The sequence below is a fragment of the Leuresthes tenuis genome, unplaced genomic scaffold, assembly GCF_036924035.1.
Source record: "Leuresthes tenuis unplaced genomic scaffold, fLeuTen1.0.hap1 SCAF_4, whole genome shotgun sequence".
Classification (NCBI taxonomy): Eukaryota; Metazoa; Chordata; class Actinopteri; order Atheriniformes; family Atherinopsidae; genus Leuresthes; species Leuresthes tenuis.
Genome location: NW_027325358.1, coordinates 21791319 through 21815600, shown reverse-complemented (window position 1 = coordinate 21815600; position 24282 = coordinate 21791319). Strand labels below are relative to the sequence as shown.

Sequence of the window (24282 nt, the reverse complement as noted above, 5' to 3'; positions counted from 1 at the left end):
ACAATTCAACATTAAATAATTGTTTTGACATATATTTTAAGCACATAAAGATTAGAAGTAAAAGACACCAAATCCTGTGTAAAATATGTCTATTTCTAAGTTTCTAAGAAAATAGCTTTTTACTGTAACAGTTGGAAGATGAAGATGGCTCAGAAACTGGCTGCCATTCCTGTCGGCACTGTGCGACATACCACTGAAGCTGTGCGTAGGTGTGTGCATACACATTGTCTGACATGGGGTTGCTCTGTTTGACAGCTAGCTGTCAGAAAAAAAACCCTGAAAGAGCTCTGCTGCTCTAGCGGATGAAACCTGACAGATATTTGACAAAGCAAGTCACATAAACCACTTATAAACCAAAATATTTCAACATGTTTGTACAGAAAAGAGCTTCAGAAAAAACACAAGAAACTTTGACTTCTTATAAAATGTTAGTTTATGAGGAAGTGTTATATATCATTACAACATTAACACAAAATAAACAATATATAAGGACAACATATAAGGATGAAAACACTCAGAGAGTCTTCAATCTCTTCAAGTGTCTTTACTTGTTATCAAAAAGAATGATACCACAATGAATAGATAATCAAGAGTGGGTACAAGAAAGCAACGCTTTAAAATACTGTTTTGTGCACTGATTTCACTTTTTTTTTTCAAACATTACTTCGCAAAAAATGAAGGACTAATACTTGTTGAATATTAAGTGGAAAATCCTGAGAAATATTAAGACCTGAAATCTGCTTTGAACAGAAAGTAAAACAAAGAAAATGAACATAGTGAAATGAGGTTTAGAGACATATTTAACTTCAGCAAACGTCAATATGACTACAATGTCTAACACAGAAGCATTGAATATCATGCAGTAAAAGTACCAAAGAGGGGATTTTAGTGCAAGTATGCAAATTCATATCATGCAGTTGCTTACTCTTTACACATGAGTGCATGCACCAACAGTCAACCATGTGTTTGGTCCCTTTTCAACATAGTCACATATTCCATTTCATAAATTAAAATCATAACAAAAGCAAGCACAGAAAACATTTTTCTTAAAAACATGTAGTACGCAATGTCAAAACAAAAAAGAGACCTTTAAGTTGTGGCAAATTCTTGAAATATTTTGATTTAATACTTTGAATACTTTGAAGCTCCTAAGACTTAAATCATAAAGATAAGTGCTGATGATTACAGTGAAAGCAAAGCAACTTCCTCTCCAACACAATATAAAACATTTTTAAGAGAATAAAGTTCGGCATTGTCCTCTTAGCCGCCACATTTGAAAGTCACTTGATCAGTTGCATCACCCTTTAATCGCGGAATTACATGGTGACCACATATTCATGACTGAAATATATTGCTGCATTGGTTGCCATCTGACCGATGGAGTCCCGGGAGTCATTTACTTGCATTGAGGGTTCAGTCGTTTCTTTCACCTTTCATCGCCTTTTCTGATCATGTCCAATTACTTTGCGTATCCAAGAGCTGAACGCAGAGACTTTGGTGTAAACACCAGGAGACTGTTGTGTCCTGCAGGCATGACCCCAGGATGTGACCCCATAAACCACCCAACCCCCACCTGGACGCTCACACACCAATGGACCTCCACTGTCACCACGGCAACTATCCACACGCTTCTCTGACTGGATGCTGCCGGCGCAGAGCATGCGGCTTGTGAAGGCACTCTGGAAATACTGCTGGCAATGGCGGCGGGGGAGAAGGGACAGCGGGGCTTGCTGAAGGGTCTTCGAGTATGAGCGTCCTGTAAGAAAAAAAAAAGAGTTAATAATTGATTTTGAAGGATACGAAAAGGCATCTATAAGTTTACAGAGAGGTGGCGATGGCTAAAGCAGCCGACTTCAGCCCAAGATTTTCTTCTGGTTATGTATAACACCTGCATCGACAACAACTTTTACAACTCAGGGCTTGGCATCAAACTTTGTCAAAAAAATCCTTTGTTCCCACATAATGTCTTCTAATGAAAAATTGTTGTGCTTTCACAATGGAATGTCTTGTAACTACAAGATTGATTGCAATGACATTTGGTGCAGAAAGTCATGGTCCCTAGAGAATGGACTGTGAATTAAACATTTTATGTACTGCCAGTGTTAGATTGGTTTCTGTTTAAACAAATACTTTTGTGCTAGCAAATGTAAGCATTCCAGCACACAAAACTGAAGATCCACTTTGATGGACATCAAGTGTTTAGCCTTAGAAACACATGCACATGTTTTTGTTTTTTTAATGATGAAAAATTAGGCAGTCAAACATTTTACTATGTTGGCCAGTGTTCAGCAGATCAGCAGAGTCTCATTTACCACATTATTGCCATGTCTTGAAGTTAGTGATGTGATTCAATTTCAAGGTTTCAAGACCAGTGTTTTCAGATCCAAAAGATTTCCTCGTGTACACACGTCTGCTTAAACCAGAACCATTGTGGCCTCACTGTGGGGGGTGTTTTCATTCTTTCTTTCTTGCTTTCTTTCTTTTTCTAAGCCTCCATGGTTATTCAGTGTCATCATCTATCCATAGCAGTGACAGGTGATGTGTATGTGGAATATTTGCTTACATGTGCGATATGAGAGCGACTGAGAGCCAAACGCAAGGAGCTGTGCAAAGCAGACAACCAGCCTTGTCAAATAGCCATTGCGAAACATCATACACTTTAAATAGCCCGTGTTTCCTCACTGAACCAAACTAATAAAGCTCTTGTACTCACAACAGTCCACCCACACAAACATGCACATTTTATCACACACTGGCATGATAGATATAAAAAATGACTTCTCAGTAGGGAGAACATGCTCTTGCATAGTGTAAACGTGACCTTCTGCAGCTCTTACGTTGCTATGATTAATGACATCGGCATGTAATCTAAGGATTGCTAACAGATGTGTGTATGTAAGCAGGATCGTGTGTAAGTACAGACAGAAGATGAAGTGCAATTTATAGGAGGTGGATAGATTTTCACTTTCTCTGGCTTTGTGGTTGAATTATAGAATATTTTTCAAGTGGTATTTTTCTTTGGAAACATTCAGTCACTGTAACACTGTATATACTGTAAAATGAACAACCTAGTTTAAGACGATACATAGTGTTCCTTTATTTATTTTCTCCTTGATTACCTTACTTTTTCAATATACCCAGTTGTTGAGTTTTTCTCAAACATTATCAAAACATTATTTTTTGGCTGTCAATTTTTTGTTTTTGTTTTCAATGAATAGTTTCTTTGGCATCAACTGTATTCATAATAAAATATTTCCAATTAATTCTGTTTAACACACACACACAAAAACATTGTCACCTGTGTCACCCCAGCCAGTAATGTGACAGTTGCTGGCTTGTTTGAGCACTCTCTCTTTCCTCATGGGCAGACAGGCGGGAAGGACGTGACGGCTGAATGACACACACTCTCCCGGCGTCTGGCCCACTGCCCCCGGTGACAGACGAACCAAAGCCAGATCGTAGTCGTTGCTATGGGAGTGGTAGCTTGGATGGAAGACAATTTGATCAACACCGTACTCCTCTTCATACTCCTCCTGGACGAGGGAGTGGTAGTCGCCTACTCTTACTTTATACTGCTTGGTGCTGTTTCCATACCTGCAGAGGGAGGCATAGAGAGAGGTCTTTAGAAGCTAAGCTTATTTCAGCAATCCCACTTTTCATCAAACATAAGTAATAAGTCTATATGTTCTGAGAGTGAATACCGGGATTAGCAATGGTACAACTAAATATGGCTGAAGCACACACCTCTGAAACCCTCTGCATTGATATATTGTGCATTTTGAATAAGATTTCAAGATTTTATCAAAAATGCATTTGAATAACAACTCTTTGTCTGATTAGCGAGAGTGAGTCACTTTTGATAAATAAGGAGTTCACACTTCTTACAATTCTTACAAAGGGTTAAACTATTTCAAGCTGGAACTGAGAATGAGAACAGACAGGAATAATAAAAAATAAATCTGTCACTGTGCCTCTGTGTAGATTATATCTGACTCATTGGTTTATTATTAATATAATAGAGTATTTCAATGCTTTCCATGTGCTTGTCAGATATATCTGTTTTTTATGAACTGAAGTGAGATGGAGAGAGGAGTGGGGTGAGCCAGGGACAAAGATGGAAGCAAGAGAAATATGAGAAGAGGAGTGGAAGAAGGAGGCCTTTCGATTGTGCCAAGTCTCTGTGTCCAGTTACACATGCTAGAGAGTTTCCGGAAAGATCTCTTGACCTGTGAATGCCACTGCATTTCTGGCAGAGCAAAGACACTGCTGACCAACCTTTTATGTACATAGAAATTACCACACGTACACACACACTGCAACATTAATAGTGGTTATGAAGTAAGACAACCAGCCATGATCTTGTGCTGAAGGAAAATCAGGATTAAAATTGACATTTAATTTGTAGTTGTTATTACTGAAAGCAGTTTAATTACTGCTGGCAAGCACCATGCTGTACAGTTACAAGGTATAAATAGCTTTAATGTGTTAACTGCATGCGACCAATGACATGAGGTCAATTTTTATGAACCTACTAATGAGAGAGTAAGAAATAAAGTAATATGATCTTGCTTACAGCATTGGAGAGCTTGAGTGTAAATTCAAAAAGCATACGTGGGCACACAAACTTATTTATATGTATGTTTTTATTTCATGTACGGTACTGCGCAAATTCTTGAGACATGTCTCATTTCTTTACAATTTACTCTAAAGTAGTCTTGAGCAATAGTTTTAGAGGCTTTCTGTAGGTATTTCAAAGTATTTCCTTGAATCTAGGTTGCTTTTTTAGTCATTTTCAGACAAATCTGTTTTTTGGTTTGTTCAGCCAATTAAAAGTAAGCTATAAATCATCCAAGCATAAAAAGCAATCTAACTCAATGAATGAACCAGTGAGAGGCAGTCTACACATAATGTGAACTTGGACAAGAACAAACTTTAAATTGTATCTCTAGACACTTGGCATCTTCTCACAAACCCTCATTAGTTTCTATTTCTTTAGTTGAATCTACGAAAAATAGAAAAAAAATATATACATATATATATATATATATATATATATATATATATATATATCAAACAAAACAACAAAAAAACACAGTTTGACAGACATTACATTGTATTTTTGTACAAACAAGTTGACTTCAAAAGAACTATTGGATTAAACCTTGGCATGTGTCGGCATGATATGAAGTGTGTCCCCAAAATGTTTGACGAAGTTGTGTACGACAAATGAAATGGTAGCAGCCCTAAAAAAGAATGAACTAGGAAATTAGCAGGATCTGAAAATGATGGCCTTATGAAATAGGAAAAAGATCCAGGTCAGACCTCACACGGGGCCTGAGAGATGCATCTGGACCATCAGTTAATACATCTATTGTTCACTGAAGCCTCATCAGAAAAGGTCTCCAAGAAAGGATAACTGTCAAGAAGCCATTCTTAAGGAAGGGAAAGAAAAGCTGAGATATGCCAAATAATTAGACTGGAAATCTGTGACAACATGTTTTATGGAGTGATCAATCCTCCACACAGCGCAGAGCTCAACATTACTGAAGCAGTGTGGGATCATCTTGACAGAGAACAGGACAAAAAGCAGCCAACATCCAAAGAAGAGCTTTGAAATGCTCCTCAAAAACCCTGGAGAATTATTCCTGAAGACCACTTAAAAGAGATTACAAGAAAGCTTTGTCTAAGAGGGTTCAGTCTGTGCTGCTGAATAAAGATGGTCATACCAAATACTGACATTGAAGCTTGTTAGGATTGTACAAAACTCTATTTTTGTCTTAGATAGTGTATTTTAATTTATGTTTTAATACATTACTGCATCTATTTCCCATTTTCCTGGCAATATATAAAAAATTAGGTGTGGCTTGAGACTTTGACACAACATTTTATGTATATATCTATCAATTCATTAGTAACTCTGAATGTTTTGTCTATCTGTGTTCTTATGCGCGTAACACCTTATTTGGCTTCCCATACACGAAAAGTGACAGTGTGAAGTCGGAAGTCGCCGTTTTGGCCTATGTGCTCTGGCTTGCGTGCAGCAATTTAGACTAACAGTTTTAAACATGGACAATTGATATGTGAGCAGACAGAGAAGCCCCTTCAAGTGTTTCACATTTACTGTCTATTTACAATGGTCTTTGAAACAAAAGTAGGTATCCTGAGAAGGGATCTAGGTATTACTAGCATACAGTGACTTGTGAAAGTATTCACCCACTTTGACATTTTTCTTATTTTGCTACCTCTCAACCTGGAATTACTTTTGGATCATGGACTTTTGTGAGATTTGTATAATCTGTATCATCTGATCAACAAACAGCAATACCAGGACTTCAACCAAACAATAAGGAAAACATTACTTTCACGCCCTTTTTTTCCAATTTCTGACAATTGATGAGCTCTTCGAACAACTTCCTTTGGATAAAACTATCAATTATCTTCTCTAGCTGTGGCAACACCCTCCTATCAGTCTGTTGAGGACAGGTACAATGAAGACTAATTATTATGGCTATGCCTGCTGTGCAGTTTTAAAGATTTTCAAGCCTGTGGGATTAAAATGAATCAATTTAATCAGTAATTCTACTGGTGTCACATCCACTTATTTGTAAGTGTTGGACATCTTGTTTGTCGCGTAACAAGGGCTCTTAATTTCATTTAAAACATTCAAAGAGCTCTTGAATGCCACAGTTTCACACTGCAAAAGTATATCTATCGTTGAAAATAGCCTCGTTCCAATGAAGAAATCTATCGTAACTTGTTTTGTCCTCTTTTAAATGTAAAAACATCAGGCTTTGTAGTGGTGGAGCCTCTGATACCTATATGGAGTTGTGGTTCTACAATCAAACCCAAGGGCCTGAACAAAAACCTTGTAACTATACATATATATATATATATATATATACAGTTGAACAACCTATTGTAAACTGTATAAACATTAAATGCAGACTCTGTGGTTGGTATCTTCTCTACCACTGCCTTCTTCTCTCTATGTGTTAAGTGATTGATTTCAAGTCGCTGGCGCCATGGAGAGGCCCCAACACCAGATGATGTAAGTGATTTCTCCCTACCACCTGCGCTATAACCACAGCCAAACCTATACCAATAAATGTTGTTGACATTTTTTTCAGGTTCTCTTGCATCTGGCAGACTGGAATATGTTGTTTCAGCATTGAAGTTATGTAGCTGATTTTAGGTTGAGTTCAGACTTTAAACTAAAACATCAACTTAGAGCTAAACATCATAAAGTTAGAAGCAACAGCCAGGACAAATGTATGCAGAAGCACACGCACACTATTCCATGAATAACTTCAAGACTCTGGCACAAAATAAAAGGTGTGTGTGTGTTTGTGTACTGTAAGAGTGAATGTGTGCTTTGGACCTTTTGAAGCAGTGTGCTGAGGTGAGGACCCAGCAAGTGTCGATGAGGGTTGCGCCACACACCAACCTCCCGTCTCCTTTAGATCCACGCAAACGAATGGCAGCCTGCCACGGCCAGCCACCCCTATAAACATAAACACACAGCCAAACACATGCTTACTAATACCAAAGCAATCATAAAAGTGCACAGATCTCAAATGCTCTGACAGAATCCAATCCACAATACTACATTTTAACATTAGCTAATTGGACACATTACAAAAAGGCATATGTTTATTGCACATGGATTCATTTAAACTGAACCATAAATAAAAACTAATCATAGCATTGTTGTTTTTTTTGAGGCAGTAAACATTAACAGGTCCTGCAGAATGAGTTTACATGAGGCAATGTGAAGTCTAAACAACTATCTTTAAACATGAACACGCTCATCCAATGAGTAACAAAACTGCCCTGCCACAGAAAACAGAAAAAATAAGCCCATTTGTGTTAAAATTTTATCTCATCCTCCACCAAGATCAGATTTCTAACCATGTGCCTTTATCGTTACATCTTGTCGCTTTACAGTGACATCACAGGCCTACATGGTTTTTGTCACATCTTTGTTTTTGTCTTACACTTGCTCTTCTCTTTGCTTAGTGGCGCTGGTTTAGTTCTTTTATTTTCATGATATTATTTTCATGATATTATGTGGTAAGTGAACTTTGAAACAGTTTAAAATTCATTTCTGATTTTTCTTTGGGCCTAAACGAATAGTGAAATGTATGTTGCTTCAGAGTAGAAGAAGAATTTGAAAGGTTCTGCTAGTATTCTTTAATGAGTGGTTGATTACAGCTCACATTTAGTGTCTAATCATTTGCACTGAAGACTATACAGACCTTTTTTTGGCAAACTCATTACACTGTGCACTACAAAACACATTGCTCCATGAGTATATGTTTTCACTGGCTGTATACTGACAGAAATAGAAAATGTCATGCCTTTTAGGTTATAAAATGCTCAGCAGTGCCAGCAGTTTGTACTCCATATTTCAGTATGTTTTTTTTTTCTTTAGACAAATGGGTTTGAAAGGTGATTTGGCAGCTATTCTTGTTGGCTCCTGCTGCTCCCTCCAAAATGCAAGAGTTTCTTGAGGAACAGTCAGCTTTCAGCCTGCTGAGATCACCTTTCTATAAAGGGAACAAATGTTGCAAATTTAGTGGACAGTTATGTCATAAGGGCTCACAGTCCCACTCACAGTCGACCAAAGGGGTGACTTTTTTTTCTTTATAATCATAAAGCAACTTCAGTTTCAGGAACAAGAAAACGCTTGTGTCCATCAACTTTTTTATGCTTTCCCAAATAACATATTTGGATTTAGGTACAACTGTAGTCCACACAAGTTGGAATTGATTTGCTTGTAGCTTTGAATGATCTCTTTTCCATCTCACATGAAATGGGGTTATTTTGTGACAGGCTCTCTCTTGGCTGTTATTAATCCCCACTGCCCCCTCCAGCTTACCTCAAAGAGTTTTCTCCCCCAATGATTCGGCGCTGACGAGTGTGTATGAGCCTCAGACCACAAATGGAGCTAACAGGATCTGACAGAGACAAAAGAGGGACAATTGGTTACGTATAGGAGAGTACTTGTGGAAGGGTAATGATTGCTAAACCATACATTTCGGCTCAGATGTTGCACCTATTAAATATCTAGACTGGTCAAAACACCATGTTTTAAATTGATATTTTACTACCACAGGTGAACCTGAAATGTTTTAAAAGTTAAATAAATCAGAGATCCGTTTCAGCGTCTGAGTGTTTGTGATGTTAAAGTCTGCATGGGGAAAAGACAAAACACCTTCTTGCACTGACTTTATTCTCAGAGCATGTTCATGTAAGCAATGGTGGCAGTTGCACATGTGGAGGTAATAGATAGCACTGTATGAGTCAGCCCTGATGTGTGACAGACAGGTTGAAGCAATAACACAGTTCCTCCATTTTACCATCTGGTTTCATACACACAGTCAGCCCCACACTTTCTGCTAAACGTCTTACCATTTGACTTTTCTGCAGTGGTTGGCTTCTCGTTCATTTTTTACTTGTAAAAGACACACTGGCAGTGTTTGCTAAACACGTTATATTCCTCCATATAAATCAAAGCAGCTCTATGTATATTGAGGAAAACGTTTGTCACCGACAATTTGACTGACCTTTGACCTCTTTGTAGCTTTGCTGTGATTCACCGTAGTCACAGATGACCCCGGCGTCCTCACTGTGGCGGCAGTTGTGTGTGCCGGGCATCTGTTTGATACAGTCTGCTAATGAGCGCTCCTCACCATTGCACTTTACATTGTCCACATGGATGGGGCCTGTCCCTTCCCCGAAGTATGCCATCACGCGGGCCTTAGCAACGCCACTGGAGAGGACAGACTGGCATTTAAATGCAATGACTTTGTTTCAGCTATATGAAACAAGAATACTGACACAACCGTCAGAAAACTTTTCAAAGCAGAAGTCAGCGGAATAGGAGTTGAAGATATGTTGGCTTAGATATTACAGTTTGACATTGTCAGGCTGTGATGTAAACCAGGTCAAAAACCTTTACAATCTGATAATCATTTTCTCACCTCTGACATTAACGAGCAAACACCTCTCACAGACAAGCTTGTAGATTGCGGTTGCGTATGTGTAGACTGTAACTTTAATTAAGATTGATAGATAAGTGAAGGAGAGGGTCTTATGTTTCATCCCTTGTGGGTGGTGGGTGACAGGTCTTGTAACGCTAGTCATCCGTAGGGGATCTCAGGTCTCTTACTAAGACATCTTGCGTTATATCAGTGTCTCCACAGTACTTAGCATACAAGGGGAAAAGCTCCAAGTCATTTGGAAGCATGCCTTGAGACTGACATCTACCCGCTTGGTGTATTTCGTTAAGGAGAGCAATTTTTCAGGCAACTCAGTTCATGTGCTGCCCATGGAATATTCTGGACACTTTTTTTCCCAGAAAAGTGGATCAGGTTTAATATAGCAATGTTGTAGGTTGGAAGAAAAAGTGAAAAATTGCTGTTAGGATTCCTTTCCACCACTTCATCAAGCTGACAAAACTCTTTCACTATATCACTTTTGTACCACAGAACCAAGAGTGTGTTCACATTAGAGGTTTTGCGTGCTGCAAATGTCAGAATTTGGACAGAAAATGTTCTTTTAAAGTTCATTACATTTTCTAAGACCTCTTCAGGGGAACCTGAAATGGTAATATTAGGCAGTAATAGTTTTATTTTACTTCAGTTCAAACGTTTAATTTATTCAGAAAACTATGGGATTTATTTGTCTCTTTAGTTCAACAAGAAAAAGAAAACTGGGCCATACATAATGGAAATAAAACCAGTATACTATGATGAGCAAATCATTTTTCAATTTAAAAATGTACAAAGACTATCAAATGTGGAAAGCGTATTGTTGTGTTGGGAAACAATATCAGAGAAAGTTAGTTATTATTAGTTAAAGTAAAAAATCATCTCCAGGCTAAAGATGGGGACAAGCTGAACACTTAGTTAAAGACTGTCTGGGCAAACAATTAAACAGTTTAAGAGTGTTTTTTTTTTTATCAGGACAAACTTGCAAATAATTTGTGGAAGATTTCATCATAGACTGAATAATAAATTAATTCATTTTGAAAATGTGTAGAAATATCTTCATGCAGAAGACAAGACAGGAAGGAAGGAAGAAACTGTGATCTTTTGGTCCTTAGGTCCCAATGCATTGACAGAGAACATGACTCTGTTCCCTGCAAACATCTCTGGAATCCACAGTAAGCAGCTTTAGCTTTCACTTTAGTGAAAAAAAGTTCAAACTTAAAACTTAACAAAGGAAAAAAATAATAATCTCTAAAAAGTCACCTTCGCCCAATCAGAGCTATTTTACGATGGAGATAAGGTGGCAAACTCTTTAGTTGCCTAAATTTGAAATTCTGTCTGGTAATCATGGAGCCACATCCTCCACACTGACACTACAGAGCAGAGGGACTAAGTGGCTTGATATCAGGCACTGAAAACATCTGCCTCATTATGAAATTAAGAATGAGAACAGCTGTGATTCTACAGCAAATGAGAGTGGGGAAAAATGTGTACTTTCTAAAAGTACAGCATCTCCTCAGTTCCCAAACACATAAGGTGTTATTTAAAGAAGCAATGATGTTACACAGAGGTGAACATGACCCTGTCTTGAATTCATTTGATACATGTGACATTTGATATGTTGTCTCTGTTCTGTTCTCAGTTACCTACAGGGTTATAAAGGTACCTTTGTAAATCATTATATTTTATTTATACATACTTATTTGAATTTTAAGTGTCTGAACACATCCATACATAATAGTACATATTCTTATATACTAAGCCACTGAAAATTTTCAGTGCATGTAAGCACATCTGCACATAGATAACAGCCCAGTTTAAGGTGATTTTTGCTCAAGCTGTTGATTTTGACTATAATGTGTGTGTAAATCATATTATGCTTTACAGCTATCAAAGCAACCTCTGTCCCTTAGGGGCCTGCTATGTAATAAGATGTCACCGCACCCTGCATGACGAAAATGACGATTTTGAGTATGGCTTTTGCACACCTCTACAACTCTCCCACAATTATGCACTCCAGATGTGGCTTTCATGCACACAATTATCTGTCATAGAAAATTGGGTAGCTAAGGGACACTATTCTGGGGGGGGATGAGACAGAAAATGAAGAGAGTTTGTTTTGATACAGCATTCCCTTGCCATCATTGAGAAAGCATCTCAGAAGGTAGAGATAATGGGAAACAGGTTCCTAGGTTTCACCTTGACATACTGGCCATCATAAAAGTATATTTTATACACTAGCCTGTTCTGAAGCTCGATGTTTATTTTGGTTCTACACAAGGGTGCAAATAAATGAACAACAAAGGCAGTTTGCAACACACTGCGACTCATGACTAGTATTTAAAAACTTCAGTGAAGAACAAAAAACACATTTAATGATTTCAAACTCCCCTTATTCTAGTTTAGCCTGAAAATTCAAGACATGTGTGATGACAGTCTGAAGTGGAAACAGAAAGATATGAGAGAGACAGAGAAACGGGGGTTGAGCACAAGACAAATGCCAAGTCTAAAAGGTGGTGATGGATTTTGCAAACACAGTAGGCAGAGTCTGGAGTCACTTAAGTGAGTCTAATGTATAGAGTGATCACGTTACAGAGCCACAATTCAAAACTAAGTTTTTCTCCAGCAGCTGAACTCTTTTCTGACATCATGATGCTGACCAAAACTCAAAAGGAAATAATGTTAATTGCTTGACCATATATGAGTCAACGAGCAGAAACAAGGGTTTTTTTATGCACATACAACCATACACACAATGTATAGATTCAATGTGCACTAGTCTCTTCGTGCAAAGAGGGATTCAGAAGCAGTCTCAAATCTGATATAATTTTTAAGTTAACGTAAATGTACTATGATGGATATGTTTGGTTTATTTATTAACTAATTAATCAAATTGACATTGCTATTGAACAGCATTATTGTAGGACAACAGGATGATAAAATCCATCCTGTTGTCGGCAGAGTTCTGGTGTAAAACTTCTCCATCTCCGTGTTAATACGGAATGAAGCTGAATTGACATTGCTAGTGAACAGCATTATTGTAGGTAATGATGTATCATTATTCATGAAGCACAAATGCTCGCAAAATTATCAGTGCCAGTTTCAACATCTTAACATTTTCTCAGCTTTTTAAAGGTGGACTAAGCTGAATATTGCTAAAAAAAAAAAAAGTAAATAATAATAAAACATTTAGACTCGTGCAAAAACAATCTCGCTCAGTCACGCCTTAAGAACCAGTGGAAGTGTGCGATGGTCTAGCAGAAACCGCCAAGTTGCCTGTATGTTTCTAGCTTTTTCTCACTGTATTTGTTGCATTTGGTCCAACTGTGTGGCACTTTCCTACAAAGTTTTGTGGAGGTGTGTGGGGGGTTGAAAGTGCTCATTTGTGCTTTAAAATGTAATGAAAAGTTTTATTTCTGATTTAACACTGTCTTTTACTCTCAAACCCTTTTCAAACAGTCCAGACGAGCTTCCCACGGCACCGTATTAGTGAGTGTTTACACAAAGCATCATCGTTTGTCCGGGGCAAACGCAGATGCTGCTCTAAGTCTGAATCTTGTGTTTGTCAATTGCAACCAAAATAATTTGCTTAGCATGGCATCAAGCAAAAGATAACCTAACTCTCCAAACTGTGGTTTATCCGTACCGCTCCTTTTTAAATTCACAGCAGTAGGAGGTGTGTGGAATTAACCACTTCCAAAGGCAAGTGAAAGATTTTCTTTGATGCACTCCAGGGGTTTTCTTGATTTGTTGTTTTTAGCCCATTATCCTGACTTCCAGGGCCATCAAAGAGTGTCTGTTCACATGTATGTGCACACATAAATACCTGTAGCCTAGCTGCCGGCACACCACTTCAGCATCATGATCAGTCCATCCATCGTCACAGACAGTCCCCCACTGACCAAACAGAAAGAGCTCAACACGACCTTCTCTGGAACTTTCTCCTCCCACAAGCCTTACTGGCATACCTGCAGGAAACACACAAACACACACACATACAACTCAATTTTGTTTGATTTATGCAGCTCAATATCTTAATATACAGCAAGTACTTTCTAGGAACTTTTAATAGCAATGTAAAAATCTTGCAGAAAGATAGTCAATAATTCCCTTGAGAGGCAGGCAGAACTTTCCATAAACAGGAAGATGTACAGATATTCCTTGCTGGCAAATAGTTATTTATGTTAATCTAAATTACCTAAACCCAGAGTCTATAAATGCTCAAAGTAACTACACACAGATTCCCAACAAACCTGATCCCCCAGGCTTGCATGTTTAGTGAATGGGGGCATGTGCACACATGTGCTCTACAAAGGAAGCAGTTGGAACACCTGCATTCAAAACTCTTCAGCTCATCCGGTAAAGAGCATTTACTTTCATTTGCTCTCCGTCCTTCACTCAGTCTCTGCTTTATTCTTTCTTTCTCTCACATGTTATTCACACACACACCAAGCTTTATGTTGAATGTGCCCAAGCACACCACATATACTGATCTCATCTGAGTGAACGCTAATGGCTTTTCCATATGTGGACATTTTCACTATCGGCTTACACTCTCACCAAGTATCATTTCAGTCAGAATTTTTGTTTTCTACATAAAGACAGAATTCATAACAATTTTTTCTTATGTTATGTGTGTGTTAACCCGCTGTAAATAAGTTCACCATTAAATGTGGTAATTCTGTAACATCTTACAGAGGCATGACCTAACTCTTTGTGGCTGCATCAAATAAAATCACACGCCGGATTCCAACATTTAGTCAGTGCTTTTATGTGGGACATAAAAAGTTTAGGAGGGAGAGATTAAGGTAGAGGAGTTAACTGTGGGAATGTTTACTTCTCTGCTGGTGTTGGCTATTGATTAAATGCTCTTGTTTGTCTTCGTGATAACAAACCCAAACAATTTTTCCCTCTCTTAACTAACACACATACAAACACAGAGGGCAATGTCTGTTCCCTCACTACAGAGGATTTTACTTAAGGCTCATACAAACACACTCCTTCCAATTAATCTGACGGCGGCTGAAGATGTTGCTATCATGTGCAAAAGTGCCCAAGACACTTTATAATTAAATTTGCAAAGGCTTTCAGTCTTTCTCAAACTCAAGTGTGTAAAAAAGCAATATTGGCAATCTCTCCCATCGACTGATGGTTTGTTTCACAACCACAGCATGTTTGTCAGGCTAATATCCATTTTCAAAGCAAAGTGAAAAAATGTTAAAGTAAGAACATTCTAACCTGGTTTGTTTGTTACAACTCACATGATGTAGTGTCCAAATCTGTATAAATGGCAAATATCATCTGTCTGACTGAAATTGCGAGGGACACTGAAGTAAAACTGACCAAAGTAATGAAAAAACAAAATGCTGCTTTTGTAGCATGTGGAATAATAATTCTTAAAGTATTGAGGGTTAAATGTTGTTCCTCAATTGTAAGTCGCTATAGATAAAAGCATTTGCTAAATCACAAAAAAATTAATGTTTTGTAATGTTGATGGAAATGCAACAGATTAATGTTGCAACAACATGGGTAATACCAACTGATCCTCTACACACACACACACACACACACATCACAAACATATCATATTAGTGTCCTTACACAGCCCAATGAGATGATCTCTAACAGACGATGAAAGAGGCAGAAAGAGTTCAAAGCAAGGCCGGCTTTGTCTGTTTTTCATTCATTTTCCAAAACAAACACAGAACAATTTGCCTATGGTAGGCGCACTTCTTATGTGGGATGCAGGGTGAGTGTCCCTCAGGGCCTAAACCCAAATAATGAAATAGCTTGTATGTGCTTGGAAATAGCAGTGATGCTCTTCCAATTTATCGCCAAATGGGATATAAAAACTAAAGAGAAGTCTGTCTTTCTATGACACTGAACAGACTTTTCAGAGTGGAATACATACGTACTACATTCAGCATCAAGATAGATACAATAGTGAGAAATCTGAGCCATCACTCTGCCCCATCCATCTCAAGCCTTACCACAGCTTTATTGGTGTCTTGAGGCTGTAGACACTAACATGAGTAATGATTCTGCCACCCAGCACTTCCCCACGCTTTCAGCAAGTTCTAACAATGCTATATGTCTATGTACCTTTTTTATAAATAGGTGTAGTTGTATAGTAAAGAATAATGTTGTGTTAGCTTGTACTATGGCAATATGTACCCACTAATGTATTTTATAATTTTGCAGCAAGGACTTAGATGGAGGTTTTCCAGCAGGTTTATTACATCGCAATGACTTTGCATGCAGCCCGGTTACTGGGACCAGACAGGCCAACTGAGAGCAATACTTATTAGTGGAAGCATGATTACATCATCCTCTGCATCTTGGCGAAGGTTGGCTTTCCTCCTCTAAGATGAGATCTAATCGACTCCAGATTCAGTCTTGTAGAGATCTTACAAACAAATTTCAGATCGGCTTGTATTTTCATTACCTGGTTTACTGGGAAAGCACAGAAGGAAGTCTCAATTTATGCTGCTAACATGATAGAAATTCTCATAGTTTTATAGAGCTTTAAGGATCAATAATTGTGTATTCCTATGTTTTTGTAATAAGTAAAACTCCAAACATTTATCTATATTTTCTTGGGAAATAGAGCATGCATAAGATAAAGAATTAAGATATTTGCCGAACTTCATCTGCTTGAATGAGCCTAAATGAGCAAAATTAGCTTAATAGGATCTACTAAGAGATACCGAGCAGTACATAGATAGAAAGTCAGTATGGTCTGAAGGTAACCCCATATGGACAATAAAAATGATTCGACTTCACATTAAACGTGCACCATAAATTCCAGTGTAGCAATGTTAAAGTGGTGGTGTTATGATCTCTTGCTCATGAAAAAACTATAGTATTTTAGTACTCCAGCTGAACATTGCAATAATCCTGATATGGATAGTGGAAACACTATAACAAACTTGGTCTTGATATCAAAAACATCATCTTGCATGTATGTAGACGGTTTCAGGATAAATAAGGGAAACATCTTTTTCTGTTTTGAAATGACAACAACTAGGCTGAGGACACAGATTCAGCCTGTAGTTCAAACAGTAGGATTTGTGTTAAAGATAACACACTTTGATATGTGGCATCTGTGAGGGTGAAGGAACAAGTAAGAAATCATAGCCGAATCAGAAATAATTACCTTTTACTGTTCTAAACAAATGTTGTGGCCATTTATATATTGATTTTTAAGTTTACATTGCTTACTTGAATGCAACATGACGTCTTACAGTCTTTAATGGTCAAAGTTATGTAGATTTCTTCATTTACAAAGTGTACCTAAAAACGCAACACAGAGCCTCTTGTTTACAGTTGGTGCTTTGCAAAGTCATGTAGATTCTAAAGTTTTTTTTCATGGTCATCGCTTAACTGTGACACTAAATAATTTCAGCTGTACTTACATGTAAAACGACTCTGAAGTTACGTTCCATTCCACAATATGTGAACAATAATTACAAAATGACAAAACATAGTCAAATGCTTTGGAAAGTTCTCTCTTTTTTTCCTAACACTTCTGATCTCAAGTAAGATGTAATGACTCAAAGGTAATTATGTTGCTCAACTTAACGTGAACCGCCGAACCATTGTTCTTCACACAGTCCAAAGTTCCCTTTGAACTGGATATTTCTGCTGCCAGCAGTTTGAAATCTTACTTAACATGGCTGAATACCCTGAGGAGTTCACTTCAGTAACCACTGGGCAATCAGGACACAGACTGAGAAAGTTAGGTTACATGTACAGTTCCCAGCGACAGTGAATCTGCAGCTGCTCTTCAGAGGTGAAGGGAGACAAGCCTGTGCTTGCACGACTCTGATGACCTGAAAAGCATTCCTAGGCACAGTTTGTTTAACACATTTCTACATTTAACACTTTTTGCTTTGGTAAAAAAGTAGAAGGGCAAAGTCACTAAACTTTACAAGGGAAACTTGTTATCTAATGTAGCGTTAGACTATACTAATATAAATGGTGTTGTCTGATATTATATCTTGCTTGAAAAAAAATTATTGGTATCAATTTAAAAAAATAGTATGCTGCCCAAACATTTTTAGAGTAGCATAAAAAATTGTACATGCAGTTTCTGTGATGCGACTAACTGTAAAATTGCAGTGTTCTTCTTTTGAGTAACGCCATCATCGTTTCTTGAGGGCAAATACTTCAAATACTGTCAAAACCAGTTTTCCTGACGCACTGGCCAGAGATGCTCAAAGACTAGTCCAACATGTAACTGCCATCTCTTATCAGAAACCCTCTCCCACAGATAGCACTCCAAATTTCCATGAATCTTATGGTTAATTTGATTCGGGCAGGTTTTTAGGCCCAAAGACATCTAAACACATACATAAACATGCATAGAGCCTTTTTTCAGCCAGTCATAGCAGTGCTGTCTATCAACTTTAATGTAGGCCTCAAAGTACGATAAGATGCAGTCTTACTAGTTGGAAGACTGCCTCCATTGTGCTCAGGGCTACATGCGATGTTAACATCTTCACTGTGTGTGCAGTCATGGCGGAGCCACTCCCTCCTGTTGCACAACAGTAAGCTGGGTTCTTTCCCCGTGCAGCTCACATCATCCAAAAGAATAGGACCTGACCCCATCCCAAAGCGAGAGACTGGAGTGTTGTCTAGACCGTCGGAAAGAAGAGTCTCACCCACCCTGAAAAGCATTCCGTGAGCCCACAAATTCACAATCAAAAACACATTCTTTTAATTGATTGATTAACTATTGATTGGAGTACATGTGAATGTGCATGAATGAGCAAGAATACTCCACAGTACCTGTAACCAAGCTGTCGGCACACCACTTGTGTGTTGGATTCTGTCCAGCCGTCATCACACACTGTGCCCCACTGACCTCGGTAGAAGATTTCTAAACGTCCCTCATGACTTCCCGCACCCCCAAACAACCTGGTGGTACCGTCTGCAGAAAATGAGATGACCCGGCACAAAGAAAAAAGACGAGGGTTGCTTTAAGGATACATGAAAACATCTTTTCTCCTTTTCTTTAAAAAATGGATCGAGAGGCTTGTAAGTTTTAAGCTGTTGAAATTGATCACTACAGTACTTCTGAGGTGTGTAGATTCAGCAGCCAGACTCTGATGAGGAAAATATTTTTTTTTTCTAATTTTCATTATTGTCTTTTTTCCATCTTGTTATGACATACCTTTCCGGAAACAGACATTCTTACTTGTCAGGACAGGAAAAACAACAATGCACGACATGAACAGTAACATTAATCAATTCTACACATTGATCCCATAAAGCAGCGTGTACAATTCATGTATTCATTTTTCATACCCACTTCATCTTATTCAGGGTTGTGGTAACATGTACGTCAGGAGGATTAAAATCACTGTATATGTTATCTGTTCCACCCTTGACTGACAGTTCAACATACCTGTGAAATAGCGATCCATCATCTTCAAGAACATTTTTCTGGTGTACATGTTGCAACACGAAAATGCGTAACTGATTGATGTAGGGTGAAATATATATGTGCATACCCCTTGCATGTTTTTAACATTATTGTAGACAAGTTAGGCATGTTGGCCTACCTGTAAGACGGCTGCAGGACACTCCTGCATCCTCAGAGTGCAGACAGTTGTGCTCTCCCCAAGCGCTTTTTGGACACTGCTCCAGAGTGAGTTCGTTGCCTGTGCAACGCACCTCATCCAGCCACATACGGCCTGAAGCCTTGCCAAAATGTGCCTGGCCCCACGCCCTTGCAACACCACTAAGAAAAAAGTAAGCACACAATGTAGAGTACAGAGTAATATAAGGTTTGATTTGTGGTAGCACTGATGCAATGGGAAACAGATGTGCTGACTGGTCATGCCTTACAAAGAGCAATTCTGCATTTGTTTACTGTGGATCATATGTCTTTGGCATACTGCATTCCATATTTACTGCTGAGAAACTGCGTGTGAGCAAACATAAACACTGCAACACATTTCCAGAGAATATAGAGTTGCTAAATATGCATATCATTATGGTGTTACAATTCACGCAGGAACAATGAGCCTGATTCACTATTTGACCCCCAGATGTTCTTTACTCCTCACTCTTCTCTCTGTGTGTCCGAATGGAAAGAATACTTGTCATACTTTAGGAGACAGAGGGAGAGAAAGATGGCTTCACACCCACATTAACTCAGCTTCATTATTTTTCTGTCACACATATTCCTCTTTTGTCATTCTGACAGTATATTTAATTTATACTGATTAGATTTTAGAATTAATACAGAAATTAAGAATAATATATCTTTGTGAGTGTGTGTGTGTTCGTGGTATGTCTTTTCACCTCAGCCCTAGCTGTCGACACACCACCTCTGCATCACTGTCGTCCCATTGGTCATCACATATGGAACCCCACTGCCCTGCATGGAAAACTTCAACTGTGCCCTCTGACTCCGAGCGACCTCCCACCAGCCGTATAGGAAGCGTCATGACTGCTGTGGGAACTTTTTTTTTCCATTTTGAATTACATACCGAGAGCATTTCTTTAGTGCTGCAGAACTGTAGAAGATTGGCAGACTGATCTGACTTCTTATATTCATGCAAATCTCAATTCATCAACCTCAGATAATTCCCCATTTGGCTGGCCTACCTTTCTGTTGGGTGCAGGTGACAGCTGCAGCCAGAGAACACTCCTCTCCATTAGAGGTAGTTTTGCGACACTGGAGCAGGTCTGGCTCTTCTCCCTGGCAATGGACTGCCATCCAATGGAGCTTGGCCATGCCTGGGTAAAACAGGGGAACTGCACGGGCATGACCTGACAAACTGGAAGCAGAACAAAAAAGCATGTTAACTACTTCTACAAATGAAATTGAACTTTGGTTCTAAATTCATATCAATACATGTCTGTTTGCTCATGAGCCTTAAATGCAGGCCCAATGCAGGGCCAGTGCAACAGTTTAACAAACAACAGCTTTCTATAATCGACCATGTGAAAGTCATCAAGAAGGATTCCAGCTGACATATGGCTGACATTTGCCCTATCTCCTCTTCACAGTGGACTTTCATTGACTCCTGTGTAGATGTGCACATGCTGATTTGAATATAGACAGCCGTGTGTTCATGTCATAAGGTGGGCCAGCACTGGTGTTAGTGACAGCATGTGCAGTAAGTGTATACAGTGACTATGTTCTCTGGGGAAGGCAGAACTCTTTCTTAACTGACTACACACGTCTTATGAACACTGTTGACATGTATGATCTGTCTACAGGCTCCCTTGAGAGCTCTTCCACCGTGACTACATGCCATAGTGAGCGCAAGAGACACATTTGCACACGTGTGTGAAGTAGAGACCCACTGGGGGAAAGAGTGAGCTAGTATCAACGTAAACAGCTGAGCTCTAAAGGCATTTAAATACCTCTGGCGAAGGAAGGGTTGGAATGTAAGGGTCATACAAGAAAAGTACAAAGACTTTGCAGAGAAAGGAGAGTGCCTGGAGCACGTTGTGCACATCCCTGAAATCAACATCAAACTCTTCCATCTGTCAGACCTCTGTAAGCAGCTTCAGCTTGGGAAATTCTGTGGCAGATGGTGGTTGCACTTGCACCTGCGTCTGAATATTTATGTGAAGAGAAGGAGGCAAAGAAAGAGTGACAAATAGTGCACATTAAGCACAAGTGTATGCATGTGTGCTCTCACTCACCCCTTGCCCAGCTGTCTGCAAACCACTGCAGCGTCTTCGTCCCCCCAGTCATTGCTGCACACAGATCCCCAAACCCCTCCCAGGTACACCTCCACCCTGCCATCCAGCTTGGAGCGACCTCCTTGCAGGCGCACTGAGCCTGGAGTGGACGAAAAAACAATGAGAATGAGATAAAGACATGTCTGAAAATGTTGACAGCAACGTGTGGGTTAGAAAAAACAAGGCGAGGGTAGCACAAGGTGAAAAAAATAGGCAGAGGTTGGTGTAAATTTGGAGATTAAGAAATAAAAGCTTGAGGAAAAAGAGAAAAGGGAAGACAGACTGCTTTTGGATTTGTAAAAAAGCATATTGCTGTCTAAAAATGTAGTCAATTAAACAGTCTAATCTACAGTACATCAAAAAGCAAAAGTTTTTCAGTTTATTTATTTATCTATTTCATTTGTTTTGCCAAATCACAACTGTTCGATAACAAGAACCTAAGCAGTAACAAGAAAAAAAACTTTTAACTCTTTTATATATGATTACAGGATTTTACACTTAAATATCTTCACAGCATTTATCCTCAAAAACATGAGATTTCTTACTAAAGGGTAACCCTCTCCACTGCTGTACATGTCTAGTCTACTGCTGTGTTAACTACCACAAGACACTATGACAAGGATTTGAATTGGAACTGAGCAACTGTGATAGTTTCATTTTTTTTCCACATATAGTGCATGCTGTTTACACTGGCAGAGTATATATGTGTATGTGAAGAGTTGGGTGGGTGCCTGTGTGCATGTTCATGCTGACACGCACACACCCATAAATAGCAGCATGACCTCCACCTGTGCATAAAACTATCAGTATCTGAACTTGCACTGGAGAAGACGCACTCACCATCTGCCCTCTTTTTGCAAAAGCCAGGAAACACAGAAACCGTACTCAACACCGAACCGAAAGACATGCAGTCAATCAAAAATCTTCAATAACTGTCTTAATGTAAATATTATTGTATGAATAACTGGGAATAATCTATCCACACAATGGAGATATACACCAAGACTAAAAATACAGCAGGCTGCTATGCTTGTGCCAGATGGAAATCACACACTCTTTCCTTTCACCAGTCTTACAAAGTTGATCTCTCAGTAATCCAGAGATGCAAGGCTTACTGTGTGTCCTGTTTTAATTATCTGGTATAAATTTTCTCTTTTATGTAGCTTAATCAGCTAATATCTGTGCAGTCTATCTTGTTTGCCATCACATCAAGTCACACTTGAGAGACAGAAGGTATGTCCCTTAAAGTTCAGAGTTCCCGCAAAAACATCTGTAGACTCATCTCTGCTCATCATCAGCCCAAATGAATAACAAGACTGCATGCTGAGACCTACTTAGTCTGTTGCGGTTTAATTTAATTTTTAATTATCTCTCTGTTCGTTTGGGAATTTGAGTTTATATGAGTCGGACCATAATATAATCTTGTACAGATTAGAAATGTATTTTCCCACGAAAAAGGCATTCTAACTCTATGCAGGCCTGCGTGTTTACCTTGTTTACAGTCGCAGTATCCCCAGTCTACTCTGCCTTTGTGATTCCTAAAAAAGCACCAGGGTCGGATCCTGCCGTCGGGGTTGCGGCAATGATTGTGCTCCCCTATTCCTTTGCCCGGATAGCGCTCCTTAAATCCGGCCACTTCGGTCCAGTTCATGCACCGGGTGCCGGACTCGGTGACGTCTATGGCTCCCCGGTAGAACTCGTCTTTCCCACGGCTTCGAACGCAGTCGGTGAACGGCATGATGAATGAAGGGACGCTGCTGGAATTACAGCCGCTCGCAGCCACAACTACGGCTAAAAAGGCAAGAAAAGCCCCATTCATGTTAGATGCGTGACCGAGCCGCTGATAACGGTCAAAAGTATTTAACTCATCAGCTGACGGTTTGCTGTCATCCACTCTGCCTCATCGCTTGGCCGTGGAACGAGAGTGAGATGGAAAACGACGTGGATCGATGGAACTCCTTGTGCGTGGGCTGATGGGCAGGCAGCCCTCCGTCTAAAATTCATTAACATTAATGCAGTCATGGCATAACCACGCTACACGTCGTATCATTCAAACTGTAGGCAAACGTGACACGGAATGGCAACAGGGCGTTCTGATGCAGAAACTATTTTCTCTGGGTGTTTATTTTTCTTTTTTTTAAGACTACGTTTTCAAATTTCTGCGCGCAGCATTTGCTCTGGTGATATTATGTGGGCTATATACTACACCATGTGAATGAGCTTTATCCTGACATCAAACAGAACTGTTGACTTTGCAGGGCGGAAATAAAAGTTTAGACCCAGGCAACGATACACATATCACATAAAGAAGACACCATGTTGATAATAAAAAAGTTAGTTCAGTCACGGCACGAAGGATAAACAGGTAATATACATGCATTTCTTCTTACATTATGGTACATTGTTGGTTTAGTTTCACAAATACAACATTTCAATTGAGGCCTATTTTTTGTTTATATCTTTATGGATTTTCTATTAGTTAGGATAGCAGTTAGTTAAAAAGAGGATTTTTTCCTTGACCAATCTACCGGTTCTGTGTTGATTGGGACCAGCAGAATAGGCCATATAATTTTTATGATCAACC

General features: G+C 39.0%; 1 protein-coding gene across 1 annotated transcript; it reads right to left on the bottom strand.

Annotated features, from left to right (window-relative positions):
* Positions 1-415: 415 nt before the first annotated feature.
* prss12 (serine protease 12) lies at positions 416-23723 on the bottom strand. The gene is made up of 13 exons (XM_072385080.1): positions 23190-23723; positions 21660-21798; positions 20610-20782; positions 20304-20463; positions 19559-19737; positions 18783-18924; positions 18440-18660; positions 13819-13960; positions 9567-9772; positions 8879-8957; positions 7379-7501; positions 3299-3594; positions 416-1756 (listed from the first exon to the last, which is right to left on the bottom strand). The coding sequence occupies exons 1-13, from the start codon at positions 23515-23517 to the stop codon at positions 1434-1436; spliced, it is 2511 nt and encodes an 836-aa protein (XP_072241181.1). The 5' UTR covers positions 23518-23723; the 3' UTR covers positions 416-1433.
* Positions 23724-24282: the final 559 nt, after the last annotated feature.